Source organism: Podarcis liolepis, assembly GCF_965112155.1.
Source record: "Podarcis liolepis genome assembly, chromosome: 12".
NCBI classification, from domain to species: domain Eukaryota; kingdom Metazoa; phylum Chordata; class Lepidosauria; order Squamata; family Lacertidae; genus Podarcis; species Podarcis liolepis.
Window position 1 is genome coordinate 48643234 of NC_139563.1, and position 20932 is coordinate 48664165.

Consider the following 20932-nt stretch of genomic DNA (forward strand, 5'->3'; position numbering starts at 1 on the left):
CAGGAAACTGCTGTTGGAAGAAGGGGGAGAGAGTGAGTGGACATTTTTGTGCCTGCTGGTGGATTGAAGTCACTTAACTTTACAAAAGCACAAACTTAAAAGGAGGACCCACAATCGATGACACACTGATTGATAAAGTATTCCATTAATACGCCATGACAGTTGCTTATATGGAGAATTCAGGTAGTTCATACTTCTATTCAAGAGAGGGGGTAACTTTCTTGTAAATTAGAAAGAAGTGAACAGCTTAACGGTTTCAAAACATAATGCCCCTAAGTAATTTAGATTCTTCTTTAGATCTTGCAAATCATGGAACAATAGCTGCACCATTTTCTTCTTTTTAAGAAAGGGATTAGGTGCTACCCTTCTTCTAAATGATCTCTGTTTTCTTGTTTTCAGACGTAACCTACAGAGTTGACCTCATGAGAGAGAGGGACTTAAATCTTACAATATTTTCGAAGCCAACACAGCCTGGAAGTTTATGCTTGATCTGTATTAATCGTAGTAAAAAATGTGAGACCAACGTGACTTTAGTATCCGGTTCCAGTTACACTATCGCCTTACTGTGTAAAAATACAGAGAATGTGAGGGTAACGGCTGTGCAGTCTAAAGGTATGAACAAAATGTCTGGAATTTAGTTCCCTTAAAGTGTGTATTTGGTGGGGAGACATCTGACAAGAATGTATTCCTATTTTTACTTGCCCTTGCAAATGCTGTTTGTTTTCGTCATCTGTCCTTTTGTTGCTCATTAGCCTTGACTAATTAGAAATAACATTTGAGTTTTTAGATGGGCAGATGGAGCTGAGGTAAATTGTCAATTGATGGGACCACCATCGTATGTTCTGCGAATTCAGATTGCAGAAAGTCTCACTTTCTTTTCAGGAGAACAAAAGTGTAGCTCAGTCTACACAGATGCCATTGCTTTTAAAATAAAAAAAAATCCTTCCAGTAATTGCTTTTAAACTTAGTCTTCTGTCTTCATTATTTTTAAAAGCGTGGGGTTTTGACAAGGGAAGTGCTGTTATAAGTCGGGTGCCTATATAATCTTGCAGTGGGCCTTATTTTATCACACTGTTTCTTTTGTTTTATCTATCTCTTAATGAGAGCTAAAATGTTTTTCTTTAATTTTTTAAATAGAGTGAAATGCTCCTTAAACGAAACAGTATTACAGTCCTGTTATTAACTATAACCACTGTCATTTTAGTTAGATACTGCTCTTGCTCTCGATGAATGCAGGCCAGGGGGCACCATAATAAAACACAATAAATATATTCAGCAGTTGTTGTTTTTTAAAAAGATAACATAGTACAGTGGTGCCTCGCAAGACGAAATTGATTCGTTCCGCAAGTTTTTTCTTCTTGCGAGTTTTTCGTCTTGCGAAGCACGGTTTCCCATAGGAATGCATTGAAAATCAATCAATGCGTTCCTATGGAAACCGCCTTCAGACCAGGTCCGGGGACAGTCTGTCCCCCGAACTCTTCTGAAGGCTGGGGGGGGGGGGACAAGGGCTTTTCTTCCCACCGCCAGCCTTCAGAAGGCTGTTCTGAAGGCTGGCGGTGGGAAGAAAAGCCCTTCTCCCCACCTCCCGCCCCGCAAGCTCCGGGGACAGGAGCGCTTTGCTGCCAACCGCCAGCATTTTAAAAGCCCCCGCTGTCCCGGGGCGATTTTAAAATGCTGGCGGGCGGCAGCGAAGCCTCCGCTGTCCCGGGGCGATTTTAAAATGCTGCCGCCCGCCAGCATTTTAAGATCGCCCGGGACAGCGGAGAAGTCTCCACTGTCCCGGGAAGGCAGGCGGGGGGGAGCAAAGACTTTTGCCCCCCGCCGGCCTTCAGAAGAGGTCCAGGACCTCTTCTGAAGGCCAGCGGTGGGCAAAAGTCTTTGCTCCCGACCGCCAGCATTTTAAAAGAGGTCCCCGGAGATTTCCCTATGGGCTTTCTTATTGCGAAGCAAGCCCATAGGGAAATTCGTCTTGCGGAACGACTCAAAAACGGAAAACTCTTTTGTCTTGCGAGTTTTTCGTTTTGCGAGGCGTTCGTCTTGCGAGGCACCACTGTAGTGTGACAACATAATAGCAACCTGTTCAGTAAAGGAAACTCATAACCTCAAAGCCTGGGGGAACAAATACCGGTATATATTTATTATATGTATTTAATTTGTATCTCACTCCCCCTTGCTGATCACAGATCCATGACATTTTAATACATAATAATAATAATAATAATAATAATAATAATAATAATACTTTATTGTTATACACCACCCATCTGGCTGGGTTTCCTCAGCCACTCTGGGCGGCTCCCAACAGAATACTAAAAACACAACAAAACATCAAACATTAAAAACTTCCCTAAACAGGGCTGCCTTCAGATGTCTTCTAAAAGTCAGGTAGTTGTTTCTTTCCTTGACATCTGATGGGAGGGCGTTCCACAGCCACTACCAAGAAGGCCCTCTGCCTGGTTAAAAAATGACTTAACCCTTTTTGCTAGGTTCCATTAAAAAAAAATTATTATAACGCTATAACTATTTCACTGTTTTAATTCCCCCCTTTAAATTAGTGGAGTTGACTGTTAAAAAAACAAATAAACTGAAATGACTCCGATCACAAATGTTGTAGTGAATGTGTGTTCGGCCTCAGATTGTTCATGTGAAATGGACTTTCTCCATATTTTTCTTCTTCTTACCCATGTTTAGAGACCACAATAATAATAATAATTTATAATAATAATTTATTATTTATACCCCGCCCATCTGGCTGAGTTTCCCCAGCCACTCTGGGCGGCTCCCAATCAAGTGTTAAAAACAGTACAGCGTTAAATATTAAAAACTTCCCTGAACAGGGCTGCTTTCAGATGTCTTTTAAAGATAGGATAGCTGCTTATTTCCTTCACATCTGAAGGGAGGGTGTTACACAGGGTGGGCGCCACCACCGAGAAGGCCCTCTGCCTGCTTCCCTGTAACCTCACTTCTCACAATGAGGGAACTGCCAGAAGGCACCCGGCGCTGGATTTCAGTGTCTGGGCTGAACAATGGGGGTGGAGACGTTCCTTCAGGTATACAGGACCAAGGCTGTTTAGGGCTTTAAAGGTCAGCACCAACACTTTGAATTGTGCTCGGAAACGTACTGAGAGCCAATGCAGATCTCTCAGAACCGGTGTTATGTGGTCCCGGCGGCCACTCCCAGTCACCAGTTTAGTTGCCGCATTCTGGATTAATTGCAGTTTCCGGGTCACCTTCAAAGGTAGCCCCAATCACCTCCATGGGCCTATCTCCTGTGTAGGTGGTGATGACCACATTCCTAGGTACCTTTTTTCCTAGGGAAGGGAGACCTGGCCACCCGTCTTTTGTACACCCCCTGCCATTCTCTAGCCCTAGCCTACAACAGCCCCTTGGTTGACCAGACTCTTAGCAAAATTCGTGGCTCCCCAGTAGGCCTTTTTCCTTGACTCCTCTGTCCCAGACACATCAAATTTCTGCAAAGCTCTTTGATACCCCATATGTCTTCTATGGGTAGCCACCTGCCTGTTTCTCTGGCCCAGAGCCTATGGCTATAACCGTGCGTCTTTCTCATTGCAGTCTGTTGGAATTCCAAAGCCTGCCAGATGAGACCCTTCCATCTGCTTGTACCGCCGTTTCTTACTGAGCTGCCAATCCTGCTTGACACGTTTACGTGGAAACTCCAGGCCCCGGCAGACACCCTCATAGAAATCAGGTCTCCAGCCTCGAAACTTAAGCAACATATCCCAAACCAGAATCAAGTATGTTCTGGGGGTTATAGTTACTCCATTAATGGCAGCGCCCCAGAAAAGGCGTTGCGACTCGGTGTCTTCTGCCCTGGTGGAGCCATTGAGAAAATTCAGATGAAAGACAACATCACTGTAATGCTTAAGACGTATGGCAGAAGGTGGATCAGTGAGACTCTGAAACCGAACCTCACATTGTTTTTTATGCCCGTTATTCAAGGTGAGTTTATTCTGTTTCGCTCCTTCTCGGCATTCAAAAAGTAAAGAAAGTTAAAATCTTGTATCAGCCCAGTGAAAGGCCCTTTCCCGAACTGATGTCAAATATCCCGAGGTCGAAATGTGGTTATTCTTTTTTTTTTGGGTGTAATATCTGAGATCTAGTAAAATTTGGATTATGGCAAGGAAGCCTAGGTGTTGTCATTCTAAAAGGGTTCTATGGTTAAGGATCCACGAGCAAGAGAGGGAGCTTTCGTGGGCTCAAAGTCATCCCTGTGAAAATGTTTAAAACCCCACCAAAATTCACTTCAGTTTGAGATTTCGGCAGATGTTGCCAGCATGGATTTTGAAGCGTTATCTGCAATGATTGTCCCTGGACATTTTGGAAAATAATAATAATAATAAAAATCAGATTGCCATAAAACAAAGGGGTGTGATTTGGTAAAGACAGAAGAAAAAATACGGACAAATAATTACTACACGCAGCAGCAAGGATAAAGATCTTCACTTGTGGACTAATAACTTATTGAATGTATTAATACGAATAGAAGTCATAAATATTGCAGCTGTTGAATAAGGGACTATTATTATAATTGGAATACAATTGGATTAAATAAGACTTTGGAAGCAGAAATAATTTTTTTTTATTAAACCTGTAATTGTAGCATGAGGGGGGCTACCAAAATTATACAATTGGATATTGGATTAATTTATATTTGATTTGGTATTGTGATTTGATATGGATATAATGAGGCGTATTTTGGATTTTTGTAATTGAAAACTAATAAAAATTAATGGGGGGGGGGTGCGGAGAAAAACGAATGGTCTGCGAAAGGGGCATGGGTTTATTTATCAAAGGAGAGTTTAGCATGTCTGCTTGCAGACAGGTTTTGTGGCAGGGCGAGTTTAGATCTTCCACAGCATGTTTCGCCGCAGCTCTAGGATGGCTGAAATAGAGAAGGGAGGGAGAATGGAACATGGAAGGGAGAACAAGTTGATTTTCTCCTGCTCTGGAGGGTAGGACTCGAACCGGTTGCTTCGTGTTACAGGAAAGGAGATTCCGACTAAAGATTGGGGGTAACTTTCTGACATTAAGAGCTGTTCAGCAGTAGAATGGTCTCCCTCAGAAGGTGGTGGACTCTCCTACCTTGGAAGTTTTTAAGAAGAGGTTGGATGGCTGTTTGTCACGGATGCTTTAGCTGAGATTCCTGTATTTCAAGGGATTGGTGTTCTGTACATAGTATGCTTAGTGCTAAGGTTTAGTCTTATCAAGGGTGGATAAAAATCAATGTTTTTTTAAAAAAAATAAAAATAAAAAAATTGGATTTTTAAAAAATGGATTTTTAAAAATTTAAATTGTTTTTTTTTTTTTTTACTTAAATCGGATTTTAAAAATAAAATGCTTTTGGGGGAAAACCTTTCTAAAGATAGTTTTCTATTTAAGTTACATTATAGTCCAAAGGCTATTCGTCAGGAAATAAGGATTTGTTTTAAGTTTTTCATGTGTCTATGGTTTTGTTTAAAAATTGTTTAACCACATCAGTTAACAAACATGGATACATATGCTATAATGTTATTGTTTTAGTTAAATAAATTGTTTAAATTGTTATTAAGGGAATGATTATTTTTCTCCTTCCAATAAAGTACAGCAGAAAAGTTGTCCAAATAATTTCATAATTACCTGTCTTTGTATTTCTACTAGTATCACCAAATCAGTAATTTTTGATATAAATGTAAAAACTACTCGGAAAATTTATTATTCCAAAAACGAAACCTTCATCTGGTTGTAAATATTAAGATTATACCAGCAAGAATGAGTCTTTCTGTAAAAAAATGATTTAAATCAAGTCTTACTGACAAGTGATTTTAATCGATTTGATTTAAATCAAATCCACCTTTGTCTTATCATAAGTTAAGTAATTGTCAGTTAGTTAATTCTGCTGCAACTGGATTTTCTTATGGACTGTGCCAATCCTGAATGTATTGGATTTGTGACTGTTATGTACTGAAGTTCTCACCCTGGGCCAGCAGGGGGATACTGTAGATAGTTATGCAAATGAAGGACCGAAAGTGACGTTCAGTGATTGGCTAGTTCAGTGTTTCCCAACCACTGTTCCGTGGCACACTAGTGTGCCACGAGATGTTGCCTGGTGTGCCGCGAGATGTTGCCTGGAGGGAGGCGGGCGAGTCGGGCGGCGAGAGGCGGGGCGGCGGCGGCGAGGAGAGGCCGCCCAGCGCGGGGCTCTCGCCGTCTGCCTCCCTGGCTGCCTGCGAGCTTGGCGGGCAGCGCCTCCGTCCGCAGCGCCCGCCTCGCGGCTCTCATTCCCTGCCCCTGCCAAAGCTCACCCAGCCAAGCTGCGCTCTCCTTCCTGCCTCGCTTTGCTGCCTCCTCCCCCCCCCACCCCCAAGCTTGGAGGTTCCCCGGCAAGGGGGAGGGGAAAAAATTGAAACTTACACTTTCGTGCGTCCCTCCCGGCGTGACGCTGCGCGCTGACGTCACGGGGCTGTAATGGTGGTGTGCCTCGAGATTTTTTTCATCAAACAAGTGTGCCTTTGCCCAAAAAAGGTTGGGAAACACTGGGCTAGTTACAGAAAATGGTTACTGTTGCATTCTAGTGGAGCTCTATATAAGCAGGCTGACTGAGCTCCTCGGTTCAGTTCTGTTCCAGCTTACAAATAAAGAACTGCTTTGGAAGAATCGCTGTGTTGTCTGATATGTTCGCCCACAACTTAACAGTGACCATTATGCTCATTTGCCTTCAGTAGCAGTAAAGCTCTGCTAGATGAAGTACAATTGCCTCTGGTCTACTGTTTGGGAAACTCTGCTATGTGTTTAAGTTTTTCCTCCACACGTATGACATAGGTGACCAACTCTACAATTCTATGACTCTATGAGAAGTGATTCAGTGGGATGTGAAACCAGGCAGGTTCCTTTGTGCGGGGTGTACACAATTTTTTTTAGCAGAGCTTAAATTGCAGGATCTGCATGTCTGAGAGATGGCTAAGCTTTCTTTCACAAAGGGTTTATTTTGTCTTGCACGGGGAATTAAAGGGCAGCAATGACTTCGCACATTTGTTTTTTTGTGCCCCCTGCAGAAGAGTGTGTATTCAGTGTTACTCCAGATCCGAAAACCGAAGTTTACCTGCAGACCCCTAACTGGCTGGAAGGGCTGCCTCCTTTCACGTCTGTGTATTGGAACATCACCGTCCCGGCAAAACAAGTTGCGCAGCTGTCGTTCCCAAAGGACCGTATGGGTGTTACTTGTGTACAGAGCCGGGCGAACATCTATATTCAGGAACAGAGACCAAATGCGGAAGAAACCGTGCGCCGCGAAGATCAGAAACTACCTAAAACTCTCGATCTGAAGCATCATTTCTGGGTAAACATCACTAACTGTAAGCCGGCGACCAATCAGCAACTGAGCATGCAGTTCAGGGTGAAGTTTGTTCAGAAAAAAGCAGGTGAGGTACCAGATGTTGTGCGTTGTTTCACAATAACCAAAAGGAGGTTCCGTCCTGACAATTGTTCATCTTTCAATTCCGTGTTCTTTTCCCATGAACCTACAGAGTTGGGGAAGAACTTTCTACCTGGTTTCAGTCACACAGGGGTTAATTTCCTGGGCTATAGACAGTACAATGGTACCTTGGTTCTCAAACTTAATCCGTTCCGGAAGTCCGTTCCAAAACCAAAGCGTTCCAAAACCAAGGTGCGCTTTCCCATAGAAAGTAATGCAAAATGGATGAATCCGTTCCAGACTTTTAAAAACAACCCCTAAAACAGCAATTTAACATGAATTTTACTATCTAACCAGACCATTGATCCATAAAATGAAAGCAATAATCAATGTACTGTGCCATAAAATAAATAAGACAGTGTTGTAGATGATAAAAATTAAAATTCCTTTTTTTCCTTACTTGCACTGACGATAGACATTGTTTGGATGGGGGGCTTTTATCCATTTCCACAGTCACACAATCAATCAATCAGTAGCTGAACTGGGTTCCACACAGTCGGAAAAACAAATGAACTGAAAAAGCCTCAAAAACAAAAATGTGAAATAAATAGCAAAAACAAAAGAGCCAAACTGAATCTGTTCTGGAAGTCCATTTGACTTCCGAAATGTTCGAAAACCAAGACGCAGCTTCTGATTGGTGCAGGTACCCTGGAAACAATAGCCGGCAACCACATTGAACACTCGGCTTTCGAAAAACATTCGAAAACCAGAACACTTACTTCCGGGTTTTTGGTGTTTGGGAACCAAGGCATTTGAGAACCAAGGCACCACTGTAGTTCCTAGCTGTCAACATGGACTTCCTTCTCTTACACACCACTTCTGCCTATGTTGAGCATCTTTTCAGCTGCTTTCAGCAAGCTTGTATCCCCCAGACCACTGGACCACTTCTCCTGCCAGCCCGCAAGGTGGGGGGAGGGTGCCTACAAGGATTTGGGAAGGAGGTGTATGTGGGACTCTGTCAGCTCCCAGGGCCCTCGCACAACCTTCCCAGAGCCCTTTAAGCGAGGAAAACCTGTTGGGTGTAAGGTGTAAGGTGCAAGTTTACCTGTGCTTCATTTGTTACCATAAACTGTTAACTTTGTGTAAAATGGGATGGAGCTATCAGAGGACTCTGCTGTATTAGTAAAGAAACAGCGAATGGAACGCGCTAGAAACATGCAACACCAGATGGCACCCGAGAGCAGGAAATTTTAGAACCCCGTTTTACATAGAGATTTTTTTCTTATGTTGAAATGATCTCATTTCTGTCTTATTTATGGCGTTTCCCTTGTGTTTATATCCACCCAAACAAAGTTCATATTTTCATGGCGCAACCATGGCAGAAATGTTCAGGGGTGCTTTTAGTGAAACTCCCCGTTGAAACATGGCAACTACCTGTGAACATTGCATATAGAAGGGAATAACTCTTTGCTTTTTTAGTGTATAAATATTCATGGTGCTGAAGAGCAAATCTGGAACATATTTCCTGTCACAGCTGAACTTTTAAATGAGGCTAGATAGTCATAGCAGTTGAGAGATTATATTATCTAAATTTCTTTTTCTCTTCTATTTGGGATGTCATACGTGGGAACATTTTTTAAAAGAGAGAACATCTTGTGCATGACTCTTTTGCAGTTGCGTAACTTCTTGTAATTTCCCACCACTTCTATTTCTTTCTTCCCCTTCCCACCATCCAGCTGTTAACTACTGGACGGACCGTCTTGCATTTGTTGAAATTCTCCTGATTTACAAGTTGCTGTGTATTTCCTCCCCCTGCCTTCCCCCAGTGTGTGTACTAAATTGCAATAAAAAGGTAAAAGGACCCCTGACCATTAGGTCCAGTCGTGGCCAACTCTGGGGTTGCGACGCTCATCTCGCTTTATTGGCCGAGGGAGCCGGCGTACAGCTTCCGGGTCATGTGGCCAGCATGACTAAACCGCTTCTGGTGAACCAGAGCAGCGCACGGAAACGCCATTTACCTTCCCGCCAGAGCGGTACCTATTTATCTACTTGCACTTTGACGTGCTTTCGAACTGCTAGGTGGGCAGGAGCAGGGACCGAGCAACGGGAGCTCACCCCGTCACGGGGATTCGAACCGCCAACCTTCTGATCAGCAAGTCCTAGGCTCTGTGGTTTAACCCACAGCGCCACCCACGTCCCTGCTAAATTGCAATATATGGATTTTAGATTGTAAATCTCTCCCAAGTGTTAAATGCATGGCATGAAAGTTTAGTCAGGAGAGAACCCCGCAGCTTCACCCCTTCCCTTCCAGACCCCCTTCTATCTCTCTTCTTTTGTTCCTTTGGATTGTGTGTCTATGTGCACACGCTCATGAAAATCTGGAATGTTTCAGAAGCGAGCGAATGCAGTGACTCTGAATCAGGACAAGATGAGCCACCTCTCCGACTGTTTATCACTGAATGTCTCACTTTAACTTTTTGCAGGTTTGGCAGTCATAATTGGCGTTGTGGTTGGCGGACTTGCACTGCTATCAACTATCGGGCTTGCCATATTCTGCACTAAGAGGAAGAAGTAGGTATCTCTTGTTCTCAGAGGTTTTCGGCGCAGATTAAAATGTCCCATTTTTTTGCCAGAGGCAGACCCAGGTTTTAACGAAGTATTGCAGGCTCCACACCAGGGAACCCTGAACGATATTCCTTTGTGAAGTGGAGCCTTGAACGTGCTTCGATCTCTTCCTACTTAAGATGTGACCTGAGCTGTTAGAACTTGCTGTGCCGATGGCATCGGGGCAGAAATCGCAGCAGGAAATTTGTCGTCCTGGCACACACACTGGCTGCATGTTAACTGGCGCAAGAGCTGTACAGTGGTGCCTCGCAAGACGAAATTAATTCGTTCCACAAGTTTTTTCTTCTTGCGAGTTTTTCGTCTTGCGAAGCACGGTTTCCCATAGGAATGCATTGAAAATCAATCAATGCGTTCCTATGGAGACCGTCCGGGGACAGAGGGGAAGCGACGCTCTGTCCCCTCTATTGAAGCAAGGGGCGGTGGGGAGAAGATAGCTTCTCCCCGCCGCCCCTTGCTTCAAAAGAGGTCCGGGGACAGCGGGAAGCGCTTCCCGCTGTCCCCGGAGCTTGCGGGGCAAGCTTCGTTTTGCGAAGCAAGCCCATAGGGAAATTCGTCTTGCGAGGCAACTTGAAAACGAAAAAACCTTTCGTTTTGTGAGTTTTTCGTCTCACGAGGCGTTCGTCTTGCGGGGCACCACTGTATTTGCACACCTTAAGGCAGGAATGGGCCACCTGTGGCCTAACATAAAGTGCCCTCTGTAAGCAATCAATTCAGACCCCTGGCAGCCTCCCCCAGAAGTCTGTTTTGTAGCAGGAGGTGACTAGCAATGATTTTTAAGGCTGAATTCTAATTGGTCCTCTTGAGGGACAAGTTCTTCCCCTGAGATTTATTTCTTAGTGCTTGAAAACTTGCCAAAACTGTTCCAACTTCTCTCTCCCAATAATGCCTGCTTGTTATGAATCATTTCTTCTAAAAGTAATTTTTTCCCTCATTCCCTGTTTAAGGCGACTCCAATTTAATATAGATGGTTGGTTGAACTTGATGGTTTCCACCACAGACTTCTTGACCTCTCTTCAGACAAGTTTCCTTTTACCAACAAATGCCACCACCACCCCAAAGCAACCCCCTTGGCTGTCTCGGTCAGAATACAGTCAGGAAGGGAGAGACCCAAGTTTCCCAATTCTCTTCTGCTTGTGGAAATCACATTGTGATGAAGCAGTAGTGACTGTGATTCATGTCTGTAGTTTGCCCCCATTCAGAGGCACTTGAGCCAATGTCACGAAGACTTTAGCCTGTATGAACTCTTAGAGTTCTGAATCACATTTATTTTTAAGATGTGTATGTCTTTCCATACTATGTGAACGGGGAGACATATAAAGTCAAGTTACACCAGAGGAAATGCTAAAATTAGGGTGTTATCTGACAGCAGCGTTTTTGCAGGGTGGCTATTTCACATGGTTCCCTTTGTGAAAATAAAGTGGGAAATTCAACGCTCCATCTTGAGATATGTTAGGCTGGCGGCAGTGCAGCCCAAGGCCTTCTTAGCACAGCCCCCATAACTGTAAAACTCCTTCCCTGTTAAGTTTGATTATAGCTGTTTTTATTCCACAAAGCTACAGATCAGAAGAATCTTTAATTGCATCAGTCACTAGCCATACTGTCAGGGAACTGCCATCAGAGCATCAGGTGGTGGAGGGACTCAGGCAGGATGAAAGAGACTCAACTGCTGAAGCAGGGACCAGCAGGGGGAGGAGTGGGTCTCTGAGGGAATGCGAGCAGGAGGGAGGGCTCAGGGAGGCTTCCAGCGAGAACAGTGGGGAGGTATCGGAGTCTCCCATAGGCAGACCCACACCTCGCAGGAAACTGTCACGCCGTGAGTCCAGGAGACGCGTTTCCGTTAAGGAACTTCTTTGCTGGAAACGCTTCCGCAGACAGCCACTGTCGGACTCTACTAGTGACTAGAGCAGACATGTCTGAGGAGCTCCGTCACACACGGAGGTTTGTGGGGTCGCACAAACTCTGAGGGAGCACGTTTTCACGCACAAGCAGCTAATCAAACCCTCACAGCAGTCCGACAGTCTTTGTACGCTGCCTGTGCAAGAGAAGGCATCATGAGCGAACCAACCGGAACCGGAGGAGCAGGGGCTGGAGCTGGTCCAAGCTTGGAAGATAGATACCGAGCGTTGGAGGTTCAACTGGCCCTGCAGACGGCGAGGTTGGAGGAGAGAAGGGCTCAGGATGCAGACAAGAAGGGGAGAGCCACGCAATTCCCCAGAAAGGTACCAGGATTGGTGCAGAAATTTGGGGGGGACCCCAAGGACTACCATGCTTTTAGGACAGAGATGCAATATGCCCTTAATGTGCAGTTCGATGAGTTCCCTGATGAGGAATCGCGAGTTGCTTTTGTAATTGGGCATCTTGAGAAAGGGGCTAGAGACTGGGTTCGACCCCTAATGGCAACGCACAATGACATACTAAAGGACACAATGAAGTTCTTTCGTGCAATGGATATCATGTTTTCCAGCGATATTGAGGAAGGGGTGGTGCGCAGACAGCTAATGGCTTGTAAGCAGGGAAGTCGATCTGTCCGTGAATATTGGACTGAGTTTACCATGCTGATTCACAGACTGAGTTGGGATTTATCGGCGGCACCCGTTCAAATGCTATTTGAAGAAGGTCTTTCTTCGGGGGTGAAAGACGAGCTGGCACGGAGCCCCAGGGCGGAGTCTATGGATCAGCTGACCAAATCTGCGCTGACCATAGGAGCGCGGCAGGAGGCAAGAGCCTTGGAGAGGCGGGAAGGGAGAGGGGAACGTTGGAAGGAGTTCCGCATTCCAGACATTCCTGAGCCAGCTTTCCCGCCGGCAGAGCCGATGGAAATCGGAACAGCGCGCGCGCGCGCATTTTCAAAAACCAGCGAGGGAGCTAAGAAGGAGGGAAAGGGCCCCCGGAAATGCTATCTCTGCCAACAGCCAGGCCACTTTGCCAGAGTCTGCCCCCAGAGGAAGGAATGGCAAGGGATGGTGGGAGCTGTTGAGGGGGGAGAAGAAGGGGGAGCGGAGCAGGTAAAAGCCAACGCCTGGTTGCCACAATTGGGGCACTGCAGCCAGGCCAAAGAGCAGTGAAAGTGCCCGTGCCAGAAGCTCCTCGACCTGCTCTAGTGATTGAAGTGTCGCTAGAGCTGCAGAATGGGCACCCCCTAAAAATAAAGGCGCTATTGGACTCAGGCAGCTCCTGCAATTTTATGAGCAAGGAGTTTGCTGCTGAACACCAGATACAGACCATCCCTTTAAGCAACCCCCTGCAGGTGACCACGATTGATGGCAGGGAGTTGTTGGGAGGAGGAGTCCGCTTGCAGACTGTCCCAATGATAATGAGGGTGGCAAGGCACACAGAACTGATAGCGTTTAATGTGGCCACCCTGGGAGGCGCTCCCATTATTTTGGGAATGAGCTGGCTAGCTCTACATGATCCGCTGGTTGGCTGGCATCAAAGAGTGGTGTCCTTTGGTTCAGCACATTGCCTAGAACACTGCAAAGGGGAGAAGGGTTCAGCAGGGGCCCAAGCCACCCTAGCAGGGACTGAAGTAATGGAGAAGGTGAAGGTACCACCACAGTATGCAGATCTCAGCGACGTGTTCAGCGAGAAGGAAGCTGACCAACTACCACCTCATAGACCCTTTGATTGTCAGATCAATTTACTCCCAGGAGCACAGCTTCCCGTGGGCAAGTTGTATGCCATGTCAGACAGGGAAATGCAGGAGTTGCGAGGGTTCATTGACAAGAACCTGAAGAGAGGCTTCATCAGAGAGTCCAAAGCAGCAGGGGGGAGCCCAGTGTTCTTTGTGGACAAAAAAAATGCGGACAAGCCGAGACTTGTATGTGATTTTAGGCGGCTGAATGCAGTGACTGAACCGGTGGCGTTCCCTATGCCCAGAATTGATGATATTTTGACCAGGGTGAGGAAGGGAAAGATTTTCACAAAGCTGGATCTAAGGGGGGCGTACAACCTGATACGCATAAGGAAAGGGGATGAATGGAAAACCACCATGTTTACCCCTTTGGGGGCGTTTGAATACCTCGTTATGCCATTTGGATTACAAGCAGGCTCCGCGTGTTTTCAATCTTTTATGAACCACGTGCTGGGCCCTTTGCTCTACAAGAATTGCGTTGCCTTTCTAGATGATGTGTTGGTGTATTCTGAGAATGAGGAGCAACATGTGAGAGACGTCAGAGAAGTGTTGAGCAGACTGCAAGCCAACAGGCTGTGGGTCAAACTGGAGAAGTGTCGGTTCCATACCAAGGAGGTGGAATTCCTGGGGTACCGCCTGTCAGACAAGGGATTGGCCATGGATCCCGGCAAGGTACAGGCAGTGCTGGAATGGAAAACACCCAAAACCAAGAAGGATGTGCAGAGGTTCCTAGGGTTTGGAAACTTTTATCGTAAGTTCATCCGCAACTTCGCCCATCTGACGGCGCCCATCACTGACTGTCTCAGCAGTAAAAAGAAGTTTGTATGGACGGCGGAGGCGGAGCGAGCGTTTGAGGAACTGAAAAGGGCCTTCGCCTCTGAAGAACAACTTCTGCATGTGGATTTACGAAAGAAGCTAAGGGTTGAAACAGACGCATCTGACAGAGCCATAGGGGCGGTGCTTCTTCTGCAGCCGGGGAAGGAGGGGTCAGAGTGGCGTCCGTGTGCCTTCTTCTCGCGGAAGCTGAACAAATCCGAGAGGAACTACACGGTGTACGACCGAGAACTGCTTGCTATTCATGAGGCGTTCCGGAGATGGAGGCATCTGCTAGTTGGTGCACAACATAAAGTGCAAGTGTGCACGGACCATAAAAATCTAGAGTACTGGAGAACGGCGCGAGTGCTCAACCAAAGGCAGTTGAGATGGGCCCAAGAGTTCTCCAAATTTAACTTTGAGATTTGTTATGTGCCAGGCCCAGAGAATGTTAGGGCGGACGCTCTCTCACGCAAACCTGAATATTTGGAGGGGGAGGGAGCACCCGAAGAAACCCATATCATTCCAGAGGACCGCTGGGTGTGTGGGGCGACTTTGGTGGGGCAAAGGGAATTGGTAGAGGGTACGGTGCAGGATGCATACGCCCAGGGGAAACTCAGGGATCTCAGAGGGGAGGAAGACAAATCCGGTGGTTTTGAGGAGAGAAATGGGGCATTGTATTATAAGGGAGCGTTATATATACCTGAAGGGGAATTGAGGGAGAAGGTACTCAAGCAGCTGCACGATAGCCCCACAGCAGGGCACTTTGGGCAACACAAAACCATGTGGCTGGTTACCAGGGAATTTTGGTGGCCCAAGGTCAGGGAAGATGTGCGGGAGTATGTGAGAGGGTGTGAACAATGCCAAAGAGCCAAGGGGGAGAGGCGGGCGCCGGCTGGTTTATTAGAACCACTGCCCACACCTGAGAGACCGTGGGAAGCAGTGGCAATAGATTTCATGACTGATCTGCCAAGGTCTAGAGGGAAAACAGCCATCATGGTTGTAGTAGACCTGTTAACTAAAATGGCCCACTTCATAGCCTGCTCACATGCGGTTACAGCAGAAGAAACCGCCAAATTGTTTGTAGAGAATGTGTTTAGGTTGCATGGCGCCCCCTTGAGGGTGGTTTCAGACCGAGGGAAACAATTTACTTCCAGGTTCTGGAGGAAGCTCATGAGCTTACTGCATGTAGAGGTTAATTTCTCGACGGCCCGTCATCCTGAAACCAACGGGCAGGCGGAAAGAGCAAATGGGGTTCTCCAACAATATTTGAGGTGTTATGTTAATGACAGAGAGAATGATTGGGTGGAGAAGTTGGCGTTGGCAGAATTTGCCTACAACAATGCAGAGAACGTGTCCACGGGGATGAGCCCCTTTTTGGCTAATCACGGGTGCCATCCCAGAGCCTTCCCAGGGGGGGAGGGGGAGAACTGGAGCGTTCCAGCTGCAGAACAGTTCGTGGAAGAAATGGAAGCGATCCATCGCCAGCTCCAACTCAATTTAAACAGGGCTAAGGAGGAATATAAGAGGCAGGCAGACAAAAACAGAAGGGAAGGTGAAAGCATCAGGGTGGGGGACCAGGTGTGGCTGTCAACCCAAGGGTTGCCATTCAAAGGAGGTTGTAAGAAATTAAGACCCAAAAGGCTGGGTCCGTTTGAAGTCATACAGCAGGTCAATCCAGTGGCTTTCAGGCTCCGGTTACCGAACCACATGAAGCTGCACCCAGTTTTTCACAGGTCGTTGCTGTCACCGTATAGAGGAGACAGTGAGGGGAGGGTCACTAGGGGACCAGCAATGGAGGAGAAGGAACACAGCTACCATGTAGCGGAGATCCTCGATTCCAGGTGGAAGGGAGATCAAGTAGAGTATTTGGTAATGTGGGAAGGGGAACCGGAGTCGGAAAACACCTGGGTTAGGGCAGAGGATGTCAATGACGAGGTTTTAATAGAGACTTTTCATCAGAGGTTCCCACGTAAACCTCAGCCGGTAGCGAGGTTCCGAAGGGAATACTTTGCCACCACCGACGAGGAAGAGGAGTTGGAGGGGTTCCCAGATTCTGAAGAGGAAGAGGATTCAGCTGGCCAGGACGACGATCGATGGAGAGAATTGTTCGAGACGTCAGAAGATGAGGATGATTCGTTTCGGGGTTTTAGCCCTTCACCTCCCAGGGGGGAGGAATTGGGAGGGGGTGAGGGGGGCCCTGGAGGGGAGGTGGATGTCAGGGAACTGCCATCAGAGCATCAGGTGGTGGAGGGACTCAGGCAGGATGAAAGAGACTCAACTGCTGAAGCAGGGACCAGCAGGGGGAGGAGTGGGTCTCTGAGGGAATGCGAGCAGGAGGGAGGGCTCAGGGAGGCTTCCAGCGAGAACAGTGGGGAGGTATCGGAGTCTCCCATAGGCAGACCCACACCTCGCAGGAAACTGTCACGCCGTGAGTCCAGGAGACGCGTTTCCGTTAAGGAACTTCTTTGCTGGAAACGCTTCCGCAGACAGCCACTGTCGGACTCTACTAGTGACTAGAGCAGACATGTCTGAGGAGCTCCGTCACACACGGAGGTTTGTGGGGTCGCACAAACTCTGAGGGAGCACGTTTTCACGCACAAGCAGCTAATCAAACCCTCACACATACCAATAAAATAAAATAAAATGCACTAAAGATAGGGGTAAAGGCTGTGCAAAATGCATTCTAGAGGTCTACATCAATAATCAAAAAACAGATCTTATCCTAATTGCACCTGCTAAACAATTTGCAGTTTTGGTACTCAGACATTTTGGCTCCTGAACGCCGCAAACCCGGAAGTGAGTGTTCTGGTTTGCGAATGTTCTTTGGAACCCGAACATCCGACAGGACTTCCGATTGGCTGCAGGAGCTCTTTTTGGGTGGCCGGGCAGAGAATGCAAGTTTATTTTTAACGTTTCTTGCTTTGTTTCTTTCCCCGCCCCCCAGAAAAAAACAGGAAAACCAGACTCCAGCCATAGGAGTGTATAACGGTAACGTCAACACCCAGTTGCCCGGAAAGCAGGGCATATTCAAAAAGAGGAAAAAGAACGAGTCTCATATCTATGCAGTTATTGATGACACCATGGTTTATGGGCACTTGCTGGACGACTCTATGAAACCGGAAAATGCCGAAATAGGCGTGTACCAGCCTTTTACCGGGCCAGTGAGTACGGCCCCTTCGCCGCCTCCGATCAGGAAAATATCCAAAGTGCCCAGCATGGAGGAGTCGTCTTTCACGATATTGACTGACAGTGAGATCTATACCTTTGCACAACGCAAACCGGAAGAACTCCAGGCCAATGGTGACGTGACTTCGAGTGGTAATGGAGATGTCGGCAAGTCCTTGCTTGAGGAAAATGAACAGGAAAATTCAGAGCTCTAATGTTTATTCGACGGTTCAGATAAGAAACTAAATCTTGCACCCATTTTTCCGCGATTTACCTTTTTCAAAAATAATAATAATGAAAACAAAATACTTTGGTTGCTGCAGCTCTGTTCCGGTTTTCGAGTGAACATGCTCAGACAGTGTATTTCCGTAGCATGTTTTGCAGGGATACAAGTAACTTTGTACATGGAAAAGGACATCGAGGCTGTATATTCAGTCGTGGTAATAGCAGACCTGTGTTTTTTAAAAGGCAAGAAGAGATTGGAGCTTAAACGAAGCTGGAGAACTAGGTTGCCAAAAATATCTTCCTGTGTTTCTTGTGAAGATTTCAGCCATACATACTACAGAATAAAAAATGTGGGTGTGCAGAATGGCATAGTCTGAAGATGGTTTTTTCACACCGTAGCCTTGTCATAGGAATATGACTTTTATTATTTACGTGGATTCACTTCCTAGGATGTGACGAGGATTACACCAGTCCTTCAACGGACAATGCCCACAACAACTGAACAGCAAAAGTTATTGTGCTATTTGTGAAAAAGTATTCTACTTCTCTTTTCAATCAGTTGTATGGTATATGTATATATACAGTTCAGGACATTTCATTTTCTTTCTTTTTTCATCTATAATTTTGTTGTGATTGTCCTCCAGTGATGTTTTTAAAACTAAGACCAGTGTGTCGTCCAGGTTCTTTTTTATTTTTATTTAAATAAAAACAATTATTTAATTTTTATTCATGCATATAACATAGCAGTTTCCACTTCGCCAGCAAATATGCAAATGATATAATATTGCCAAAGTTCCTGTGCAAAGAAATGATTAGTTCAGCATGAATGAGGTTTCTAATCTGCGCAACCCTTATAGTGTAAAAACGATAGACTTCAGTGTAAAAAATTCAAAATTATTTATGGGCTTGACCTCGATGGATGTTTGAACAATGTTATGCTCTGAAGACGCGTGAAAATATGCAACTTTTATGCATATGTGCAACCAATGGCTAAGTCCTTGCCTTCAAATATATAAGAACAAGGAAGACAACAATGCCATTGTTGGCCTGTACAACTCTGGATTTTGGCAGCATAAATTGTCCCAAACCTATGTATTCAAGTGCCTGATTTTGTGGGTAGGTGAGCCGCTTTGTGGAACCTAAATAATTGTTGCACACTGTGCTAGACTTCCAGAGAGGCGCCAGCTGGCTTAGTGTGAATTAACTCTTGCAAAGTGATGATTAAACAGAATGCAAGTTAGGAAATGATGGAATGGCAAAGTTTGCATTTTTTTTTAATTGACATAACACTATGTCACTTGACTGAATACGATTGCCATACACAGGCTTCACTCAGAAATATTCAGCGGTTAATACAATGTGGGGAAACATTTCCACTGGGCTTTGTGGCAGCTACTTGACATTAGCATTTCATCTTTGTACATAAGTGTTTGACTGTTGCGCAAGGCCTCTTACAGAACTCCCATTTACCTCAGCAGTTCTTGAGCAAGGGCTGCGTCTGGCAGCATGTGTCTGTGGGCGTGCGTGTGCATCATACGCAGAGTTTTAACTAGTCACAGAAAACGGATAATAGTTAAAATCCAGAAGGCTGTTCGGTGATGCTGTGCGAGAGCAATGGGGCTTCCTGGGGCTTCCTTCCCCAAAGAAGCTGCCTTAACAAGTTCAAGTTGCTCCTGAGACTCAGGTGAAATATCAGCAGTGACTTCTGAGCTGGCAAAAATGAGCAGCGCCTTGTAGTTTTACAAAGAACTTTTCTGGATTCCTTCAGAATAACGCATTCAGCAGATTTTGTGCCGCCATATAAATTTGTACCACCCAGTTCTTTTCACTCTGTTGTTTAAATGAGTATCAGTTGAAACCAGTAACTCCAGTTTCCATCATTAGCATTTAATTTTCACATCAATAGTACTTCTAGTCTGTGTATTGGCTCTCGTCACTTAAATTACATACAGTAGTCAGGATGTCTTTTTGCAGTTCATTCTGTGGTCTGTGTGAAATATCTTGGCCTCGTGTTCACTGTTGGGCATCTCCCATTGCACAGTTGTGAAATGGATGAGGCTCCGTAAACATCATTTTTGTATGCATATATCATACGAATTTGTCCTGGAAGGTTGGACCTATTTTATAAATGGGAAAGTATGTTATGACACTGAGCATTGTCTTGCTAAAGTTGTGTAAAACCTCGTTTCCTGGCAGTATGACTGTTTCTAAAATAACCCCCCCCCCGAGTTGTATTTCTTGTAGCCTCTGTGAATGCAGAACACTATGCAATAAAACCTTCATGAGAATTGCAGGTACAGACGGGGGTTGCATAATTATCCCCCAAGTTATTTGTTTTGATGCCACTATTTCTATATGCCGCTCAATAACTTATTCACTGTATAGTCCTCTTTTTTTAATGCTCCATTTGAAGTGTTGTCTTACAAGATGCTGTCATTGTAAATATTTGTGACACCTTTGTACCTGACTGAAATCCACAGTGTTCCTGTTCCACAGTCTTAAAATGCTGTAATTTTTTAATTCCAGGCTGTTTTTTTTAAAAATAAAAAAAAATTCATTTTCTGTGTTTAATGGAGAGGGACATGTTGATGCAAAGGGTCTTTTTTTACATGTCTGAGTTCTTCAAAACTGAAATAAAATGGTGTTTACAGTTAACCGCTGCTTACCTGCATCTTAAGTAACTACTGTACTTAACAGAAGGGCTTTAAAAAAAAAAACTCCCTTTTTTGGTTTGCTGGTGGCCCCAGATTGGCAGGAATTGTGCTCAAAATGGCATTATTTTGGTCTGCTTGATGTGAGTGTAATTGGTTATGAATCATTGGTGAAAAAACAGGAATGACAGCGTACTGTTAACCCGTATCCTCCCTTTTGACAGGGCCATTTCTGCTTAGGGGCCAGCAGTGTTCGAAACTCCCATTGTTCTAGGCGCATTTTGTGACAAGGAAATTCATTAGTGCAAGCAGATTTTGAGCTCTGGGCGCCTAAGATTTCAGAGTAAAACTGCAGAGTGGAAGGAAAAGAGGACCTTTTTCTGCCTCCCCACTTCCAGCCACACTCTG

The 20932-nt window shown here is 45.5% G+C and overlaps 1 protein-coding gene across 2 annotated transcripts in view; it reads left to right on the top strand.

Moving 5' to 3' along the window:
* The window catches only part of CDCP1 (CUB domain containing protein 1), a 49250-nt gene extending 28722 nt beyond the window's left edge, over positions 1-20528 (top strand). For both annotated transcript variants that reach the window (XM_083468095.1, XM_083468096.1), the window contains exons 5-9: positions 400-612; positions 3574-3960; positions 7053-7418; positions 9895-9982; positions 17428-20528. In XM_083468095.1, coding sequence (XP_083324221.1) covers positions 400-612; positions 3574-3960; positions 7053-7418; positions 9895-9982; positions 17428-17863 — 1490 coding nt within the window. In that variant the 3' untranslated portion in view covers positions 17864-20528. The remainder of the gene's footprint in view (positions 1-399; positions 613-3573; positions 3961-7052; positions 7419-9894; positions 9983-17427) is intronic.
* The last annotated feature ends 404 nt before the right edge of the window (positions 20529-20932 follow it).